This window comes from Ascaphus truei, chromosome 8 (genome assembly GCF_040206685.1).
Source record: "Ascaphus truei isolate aAscTru1 chromosome 8, aAscTru1.hap1, whole genome shotgun sequence".
Lineage (NCBI taxonomy): Eukaryota > Metazoa > Chordata > Amphibia > Anura > Ascaphidae > Ascaphus > Ascaphus truei.
Window position 1 is genome coordinate 44,008,530 of NC_134490.1, and position 9,637 is coordinate 44,018,166.

Below are 9,637 nucleotides of genomic sequence, written 5' to 3' on the forward strand. Positions count from 1 at the left end.
CTCTTAAAGAAACACACTCTTTAAATTGCTGTCTGCGGCTCCTTGGTACGAATTATTAGCCAGAGTTGGCATCACACTAAAATAGGTGTAAATTCTACAAACAGCAATTAACATTCTATCAATTGTAGGTTCTCATCAAATACTTCAAATTATTTATTGTTAACTGTGGGGTTCTTGTTTCCTGCTCAAGTACCTTTTAATGCTTAATTCATAAGTAACATATTCATCTTATTGTCCTCCTTTATGCTTCATACAGATGTAGCTCCTGTTACGTCTGTGCCATGGCTTGCAGTGTCGCGTTTACTGCCGTAAAGGCCAAGTATTAAAGAAAAAGCATTTTTTTTAAAATGTTACTCTTTCCCCAAACGTTCCACAATATACGTAAATTCTTGTGTAATTTCCATTTAGGAATAGGAACTCTGTAGACAATGTGGTAGCAGCGAATGCTTACAGGGTCCCTATTGAGAATGATAGTATACGTACTGTAGTTAATGTAACACTACTATTTATTTATTTATTTATAAAATATTTTACCAGGAAGTAATACATTGAGAGTTACCTCTCGTTTTCAAGTATGTCCTGGGCACAGAGTAAAACAAATAATACATGGTTACAAATACAGTTACATAAATGAACAAGGTATACATTTATATACAAGACATTGCATGCACAGTTAAAGAAAATATATATTATGAGCTTATGAAACAGTTACAGACCAGATTAAAGTGTGAGACAGCCTTAGATTTGAAAGAACTTAAGCTGGTGGTGGATATGAGAGTCTCTGGTAGGTTGTTCCAGTTTTGGGGTGCACGGAAGGAGAAGGAGGAACGTCCGGATACTTTGTTGAGTCTTGGGACCATGAATAGTCTTTTGGAGTCTGATCTCAGGTGATAGGTACTGCATGTGGTAGGGGTGAGGAGCTTGTTCAGGTAGCTGGGTAGCTTGCCCAGAAAGTATTTGAGGGTGAGACAGGAAAGGTGAACTTTGCGCCTAGACTCTAGTGATGACCAATCTAGTTCTTTGAGCATTTCGCAGTGATGTGTGTTGTAGTTGCATTGGAGAACAAAACGACAAATTGAATTGTAGAGGGTGTCAAGTTTGCTAAGGTGGGTTTGAGGAGCCGAGCCATATACTATGTCTCCATAGTCAATAATTGGCATTAGCATCTGCTGTGCAATACGCTTTCTGACCAGGAGACTTAGGGAGGATTTGTTCCTGTAAAGTACCCCTAGTTTGGCATAGGTCTTGGTTGTCAGGGTATCAATGTGCATCCCGAATGTTAAGTGGGAGTCAAACCATAAGCCCAGGTATTTAAAACTAGTGACAGGACTACGGTAGGGCGTGGATTAGGATTAACCCTAACCTGACTGCTAGGAATTCAGTCAGCATTTTCGGCTATACAAATAGCGTAAAGTCGCGATTCCCGAACAGAAGATATACAAGTTTAAAAAAATAAATTAAAAAAAAGGCGTTGAAAGTGGTAGGTCAGTTCTGGAGTAATTTATGGTGTGGAAAATGCTATATACCACCCAGAACTGCGCCATGGAGGAAACTATCAGCTCTGCTACAGTACATCTGTAGCTCTTTTTTTTGAAGATGCAATCTGTGATCTGTATCCTTTATGCTTGTTTATACTAATATGGTGTGGAACACTGTCTGTATTTTTTACTTTGTAGGTTGTAAGAGTCTGACATTTTTTCTCTAACGGTGTAATTCATTAAGGTCCTCTGTGGGTTTACGCACTCGATCCAAAGTTAACGCCCATTGAAGTCAATGGCATTAAAAGCAAATTGGGTGCGTAAACCCGAGAGACATTAGTGATTATCTCCCATAGGTCATTAATCAATATGATTCAGTCATTGAATTGAATGGCAATTTTCAGCTATTCGCAATGCAATCGACCACTTTGTTCAAAACATTCCAAAGACCTTATATGTTGATGTGCAATAAAAAAAAAAAAAAAGTGGCAAAACAGAGCACTGAATAAAGGGCTTGAATTTACAGTTAATCTCAAAATAATTTTTTTCCAGTGACTGTTCTTTTAAATTCAAGCTTTGGCATGTGACTGTGGTAAAGGAGCCCTTGCAGGCCCATGTCATACATGTATTAGCTTAGGTTATGTATCACTGTTATAGAGTGTGGTTTACAGTATGTGAAGTAACCACTGGAGGGATCCGTGGAACTGAGTAACAGTGCTGCTTTGTTACAAGCCCTTCTCTTGCTGCCATTTTCTGGGTTGTTCTCTTTACAAGTTCCAGCCCATCTGCCTTCTATTGGTAGGTGGGAGAAGGGAGATGGTTCGATTTTACCACTCTATGAAGGTCTTGAAACTGAGGGACGAAGATAGTCCACCATATTTTTCCTTGTAACGAAAATTAAAATTTATCACATGGATTGCCCATAATCATATAAATTCGTCTAACTGGTAAAACACTCAAAATTAGCATCTTGTAATCCAGATATACATGGCCTCAGATATTTCCACTATCATGATGGGATCATGGAACATACAAGAAGCATTCTCCGAACATACAGTACTGTAGGGCTGTAGAGTACGGTAACAGCCCTCATGCTATCTTTGTATGGCACTAAATAAATGTTTCTTTGATCTCACCCACCTGTCCAGTTTCAACCTGCTCTATGTACCATGACTGGATATATTTTATTGGGTCCAGTAAAATGTTATTTTTAATAAATACGTTTGCTGTTTTAAAATGACTGTTTTCTGTGTACTGAGTCTCTGAGAAACATAACATATTTGAAAAATATATAAAAGTGGTGAGGAAAGTGACCGAGATTCCACTTACAGTAGTATGTGATTGAAACCGCGTGAAACCCCATATGGTCTTTAGCAGAATATAAGCTATAGCTTCTTGAAAAACTGACCTTTGAAAAGGCTGGTAGTGGCAGGAACATGAGTCACCAGAAAGGACTTTGCCCAATATGTGGATTGATGAATATGGATGTTTAGAACCATTGATAAAAAAAACATTACACCTCTATAATTGCATTCCACACATAATAGAAATATGAGAATAGAAATTCAGGGAATTTATTAATTGAAATGGCCAGGAATGCTGGCAATAAAGGCACATTTTCCACTTCCACAAATTTATGATTAATGGCTGTCTCCTTTCTACAAATTACAAACGTGACTTCTGAGGAGGCACAGGTCCCAACCACTTCTCACCTGCAAATGAAACAGAAATGAATGGGTTACTGGAGTAATCTGGAGTACTGGGGTAACACTTTGCAAGTCCCTCTAGCAGCAGGTGGGTGAATGCAGCATTCATCTGCTGCTTCTTCCCTCTAGTGGGAGAGGTGGGGGGGAAGTTGCTGTCAGGTGGCCCTCTCACGTAGGGTTGGCTTCCTGGCAGTGAAATGGTTAATGCTCTGCAAGCTATTTAGAGCTTACAGAAGAGATACTCTGAAAGGGAAAGCTTTATAGTATAAAGGTGTGCCTCGAATACTAACCCAGCTGATGCGCTAAAACCTCAATGCGATCGGATCCAAAGTACAGTTGAGGTTTGCCGTCTATGTGAGCCACCATAGTGGGCATCCCAAATGTCTGTGATGAGAAAGGGGAGGTAACATGATTACAGCTCAGAGGAATAGGAGGAGGATGTAGGGAAGAGGAGGAACAGAGGAGTACGTTTGTACCAGAGATACAAAGAGAGGGTTAGTCATTTGTGTTACTGTTATCTTCCTTATTCTCTTTCTTGCTCTCACCTTCACAAGCCCCTGCCTTCTTATACCTCCGCTCATCACCTACTCACCCCATACTCCAAAGCTTCTTCTGTGGTTTCCCTGAGTTTGCTTTTAACCTCTGGCGATGAGATCATACCCAGAAGCTTTTCAACCTGATCCAAAGCCATCCCTGCCTTCCTAGCAGCCTGAGTGTGAAAAATTTAGGGGAAAGAGGAAGGGAACGCATCATAAATAAAAACAGCAAATCGGCAACTAGCATGTAGTTTAGTGATGTACCGAGTACCCGGAATTACCCGGTGGATTTTCTGCTACCTGGAAATACATCATTACTTACATGCTGTCAGCGACGGAAGGTGAGGAAGACCCGTGAGGAAGCCCGCGGCGACATCTAGGCAGGTCAGCAGAGGTCCTGTGGCAGTGGCAGCATCAGCAGTCTGTGTTCAGCCCGCGCGAGGGCTGCAGGACTCCATAGCAGTGTGAGCTAGGGAACCATGTGACCAAAGCAGGCGCAGAAGCGTTCCTATTGGACAGCCGGCTGTCCAATAGGAACACCTGCTCCGTTCACATGGTTCCCCAGCTCACACTGCTATGGAGTCCTGCAGCCCTCGCGCGGGCTGAACACAGACTGCTGATGCTGCCACTGCCACAGGACCTCTGCTGACCTGCCTACATGTCGCCGCGGGCTTCCTCCACCCCCAGGTAAGTGTCAACCGGTTAGCCGGGTTCCCGGCCGGGTACCCGTTAACCTGCTTTTAAAAAATGTAGGACCCGGTCCAACACTAATGTAGTTTTTTTGGGGGGGGGGGGAAAGGAAAATGACGGACTCGGAAGGTACTCGCCTCTAGTAAACTATCAGGCTCAGTGATATCTTTATCCTGTGGGGAGAAATAAAACAAATTTTAAAAAAAAGATTAGACCATATAAACCCATTCAGAGAGCGGGATAAAAACAATGCTTTGCAGTTAATGCACTATTTGTCAACATGTGTTCTGTGGAATTATTGGATGCATTCTGTACTACAGCAGGTTCATTTCTACCTCTAGAGACAACAATAAGGGAGATTACACTGACCTCAGACCAGATCCGCAGCCACAGCTCTCGAGACACCTGCTCCAAGAATTCTGGATGTGACATCTGTACAGCTGTGACAAAACGCATAGCCGAGAGACTGCCTTCAAAGAAGAAATAATCACAGACAAGAAGAGACATATAGTACTGTAGGAAGAAAAAGGACAAATGATTGATTGAACTAATGGAGGAGAAATGTAGATCAAGCATTCAGATACACCACTGTAAATGTTTATTTTTCCCAACTAACAAGGCTGCTTTTCTGAATGTGCATTTATAAGCTGACTGATTTACAGAGGATCAGAAATAGGGACCATAGAGAAAAGAATGGAGTGAAATCAAGGTGAGACAAAAAAAAACAGACTGAAAGTGGAGACTAAGGCCGCGCTTGTAGTCCTGGCTACGGCGACGTGATGTCATTCATAGCTGTTGTAGCAGCGTTTTTTTGCCTATAGTGTAGGAGACAAGAGATGGCGACCGGGAGGCGTGGCCATGAGAGGTTCACCCTCATTGGCTGAACTGCTCATGTGCCCGCTTACATCACACAGCGGTCGCCGAAAAAAAACAACAATTTTCATTGACTTCAGGGATTTTGATCGCGCCTACTATAAGCACACGCGACGGATTAAATAAACTTGTTTTGACGCGCCAGGACTATAAGTGCGGCCTAAGTCAAACATACATTGGGAGAAGAGAAAGATGACCTACATATGCAGTCATATGCAGTATGGACTAACCTTTCTTAATAACAACCTGGAAGAAATCCTTGGGCTGTCTAACAGGGACTTGGTAAAACTCTGCCTGTCTCTCCAGGTCTTTTACCATGTACGCAGCTTTCTTTGGGACCAGTGCAGGTGGAGAGTTACCTGTAACAGAAGACGCGTTACTGTAAGGGGCTCTTACGCCTTCCTAATTTCACTCTCATTCTTCCTCTGATCACATTTGTATTTACATGCGCAGAATAATACACGGAAGAACTGGTTTCAGTGAAGCTTCACTCTTTCAAGTTTTACAACTACCATTATTAAATATATAAGTCTGCAGTGTAAAGTAAAGCTCGTATTTAAAGTAAAAAACCCTGATACTGATAATGAATAAGTAATATGGTTATAATAATATATAGAACTATACATATAGAATGAGTATCTCAGTCAGTCAATTTGAATTTAGCAAAGGTTGAATTTGATGGGCACGTCTTTTTTCAACTTCATCTACTATGTAACTATCTTAAAGTAGCCCAGTTTTGTTTTGATGAATCTACCAATTCAATTTCATGTTGTATCTGCCTCTACTTGGTCCTTAATTCAATGTTATACAGTAATGCATGAGTTTCGGCTTCATCATAAGAATTTCTTTAGCAGATTTATTATTAGCTGGAAATCTGTGATCTATTAAGGAGAAGTGCAACCTAAGTAAAAAAGCTATTCCTTTAATATTAAATATTGCATGTAATAATGAAAAGACTCAATTAGTCAGAGGTCCTCACTATCTAGTGGCATGAGGGTAAAGTCTGAAGGACAATTGGTCTCTTCCTCTGTGTGACACTGAATTATGAAGGACAAACATATATTTGTTGAAGGTTCATGTGGTCACTGTGACACCATTATATGTGAGAGAGATGAAATGTTCAGAGGTCTGTCAACCTTCATTCTGTGGCATCAGGGGTGTAGGTTGCACAGTAGGTTCATATCCAAGACCCCTAAACATGAAGACTGGGCAATATTTACTAAACAGTGCTATGGTACATGACACCTGGCCAATTCAATTGAATGAGCCTCAAGGGGTCTTTTGGTGCAGAGGGTGGTTTATGGCATAGCACCCCTTAGTAATTTTAGCCCTGTGTGTCTTCCATCAGAATGAAGGACAGATTTGATGGGAGACGGGTTCCTTGTGCCTGTCACCCAGCTATGTGAGGAACAGGTTTGGGGATATCTAGAGACCCCCCTCGGATCTGTGTCTGTCTCTTTGGTGTCGTAATACCTACCTGATGCACTCATAATACCACCGAGAAACGCAGGCCGTAACCGAATATCTACGTTCCATATGCTACGATACCGACACAGAACCTGCTCCAAAATTGAAGACAGAAAACAGGGGACATGGAAGAGATCGAAAAGAGGGAATGAGAAACCAGGAAGTCAGAGCACGAGAGAGATACAAAATGATAGATGGAGCCCAGTTTCATTTGACCTTTTGTCTCAATATGCATAAACTTGGTAATATGTTTGTTATTGCTTATCACCTCATACTATTGTGTTGCAGAATATGTTGCATCTTCTAAAAATAATTAAAATAATATTAAGAGAGTAGGTGAAATAGCAAAAGAGAGAGCAAATATAGTGTGGGTATGAGCCTGCTCATTTATCTGTTTGTGCATCTCTTCTTTCTGTGAACATCTGATGTTCTGTGGTATTCTCCTGCAAGGGATTGTAAACTGGTTCTGTATCAAATGATAGAAATTACCACTTGGCAGTAAATTGACTCCACAGTGGAGAAACAAAGGTCAGTGTGTATTTGTGTGTGGAGGTCTGTATGTGTATGAGTGTGTGCAGGTCTGTGTATGTACGGTTTGTGTGCTGTGGTGAGAACATGTGTATTTGTGTGCTGAGGTTAGTGTGTTAGTGTATAAGTGTTTGGGTGTATTTGTGTTCTGAGGTCAGTGTGAGTATATTTGTGTGCTTAAGTGTGAGTGTGTCTATAAGGGGATTTATAGCCCATATTTACTAATAGCACTACTTATTAATAAGGCCCTACAGTATGTGCGTGTGAAGTGTGTGGACCTGAAAAATGGCCCCTACACATGCACACTTGTTTGTTTGAGCCAATGTCACCAATGATAATGGAGGTAACATGAAAAGTGCGTCTATGTTTCAGTGAAACTTCTGAGTATCCCTCTTTAGCCTTATGTTGGGACATATGGGAAGAGTTATACAAAAATAGCCTATATATTAAAAGTTGTTTAAAGTCTTGTATCTGCAGTCTTGTATTTATTTTCCTTTTTTCAGGTTTCCAAAAATGTATACTTTATATTATACAGAAAATTTGCAGATCTATATTACTCTGCAACAAGGATACACGCAGTGGTTGATGTGCGATGGCATAACTTGCTTAAATATAGGTTTATTATAAAGATAAATCTATGTGTTGGTTTATAACAAAAATATTATGTAAACCTTTCTAAAAAAAAATCTCCAAGATTTGTCCAGTTTAAAGATTTAGACTTTCTTGAAGCTTGTGTACAGCGAGTGCCACTTTGTTTTATACACAGCACCCAGTTAGGCTGCGCTTATAGTGCCCCCCCCACCACACCACACCGGCCCCCCTTCACCAACACCCCCCCCCCCCTGCAGCCACCGGACAGATCTGAGATAGTCCCCAAGGCAAGCCTGATTTTTATATGTATTGGTGTATTTTATATATGTATTGGGGGGGAGTGGGGTATATTTGTAAATGTATTGGGGGGGAGTGGGGTATATTTGTAAATGTATTGGGGGGGGTGGGGTATATTTGTAGATGTATTGGGGGGAGTGGGGTATATTTGTAGATGTATTGGGGGGGTTAAGTAAAAGTTACGCGCTTATAAATATTTCCGTGGTAGGTGTGCTATGAGTGGGGTGGGGTGGGGGGCTGCTCCTTTCATTTGTCCTGGGCCCCATGATTTCTGTTGGCGGCCCTGAACGAACAAACACACACACACACACACACACTCACACTCACACTCCCTGCATCAGAAGCTATCTGATTGGTTGCAGCCTGTCACATGATGAGACCGTCTCTGTAAAAATCAAATTGTACTGACTACAGAGATTCACATCGCTCCGTCGCGCCTACTATAAGCGCATGCTACAGATTCAATGCATTTGTTTTGAAGCCTTACATTGCTCTGGAAATGCAGACACATTACAGGGGTGATTCAGATTCCAGAGCTTCCTCTTTTTGACAATCACTTCATATTTGTTCTGTCTACTGAATTTTAGACTGTAAGCTCTTGGGACCAGTGAATGACTAGATACAATCATTGCAAGGCTCACATTGTCAGTGCTATATACATTCAGCCTGTAGACAGGGTAGCAACTCGCTGGGCAAATGCATATTTTGCTTTTTACTGTAATTGGCAAAATGTAATATTCAGAGTCTCACCTCAAACCCCAGCCAGGAATAAGGCGAAACCACATCATAGAACAGCTCTACCAACCTCCGGTTAGACATTGTTCCTTTCTCCTGGGCTCAAAATCACAAAGCATTGTGGGATAGGAGTAAAGTTCGTTTCTGCACTTTGTCATTGAGAGACCTGGTAATGTGGGTGTTTTACTGCCACCTGCTGCTGGCTACTGGTAACAAATCAAATCAGCTTTATTGGCATGGCTTCATCAGCTCCTTAGTGGATTTCAGCAAAGTTTTTTCACACATGGCCGTGTGAGTAGTGATTATATTACATCTTATTACATTTCACTGTGATTACACTATCATTTGGTTGATTGCCAACTGTGCATCCACCAATGCACAGGTTGTGTAGAATATACTAACCGATTGACTCAGCATCAGTATTTTTCAGTGTCCATAATATTGCGCTCACCTAGCATTTTGTTTCTTTCCGTCTTGGGGATCCTGGAATGATTCCTTGAGGTTTCGAGCTGCAGACAGCAGACACCGCAGTAGTGCACTGTGCATTTGAGTGCATGCAGGAGTCCGCTGATTCACGGAAGTATTGTCACTGTTTATTTATATTGTCATTTTGCCTGTTTTGCAAGAGAGAGCGCCTTAGTTTATCTCTGTCACATTATTGGCATGGCGAAAGAACATTTCAGTATTGCCAAAGCATGAATAGCAGGGGGTAGGGTAAAATGATTACCCAGTACAT

The 9,637-nt window shown here is 41.4% G+C and overlaps 1 protein-coding gene across 1 annotated transcript; it reads right to left on the bottom strand.

Moving 5' to 3' along the window:
* Window positions 1–3,036: 3,036 nt before the first annotated feature.
* On the bottom strand, window positions 3,037–9,063 carry GSTK1 (glutathione S-transferase kappa 1). Its single transcript, XM_075611768.1, has 8 exons — window positions 8,917–9,063; window positions 6,761–6,842; window positions 5,514–5,642; window positions 4,780–4,880; window positions 4,548–4,583; window positions 3,777–3,893; window positions 3,475–3,568; window positions 3,037–3,190 (listed from the first exon to the last, which is right to left on the bottom strand). Exons 1-8 carry the CDS (start codon window positions 8,983–8,985, stop codon window positions 3,144–3,146), a joined length of 675 nt encoding a protein of 224 aa, XP_075467883.1. The 5' UTR covers window positions 8,986–9,063; the 3' UTR covers window positions 3,037–3,143.
* Window positions 9,064–9,637: the final 574 nt, after the last annotated feature.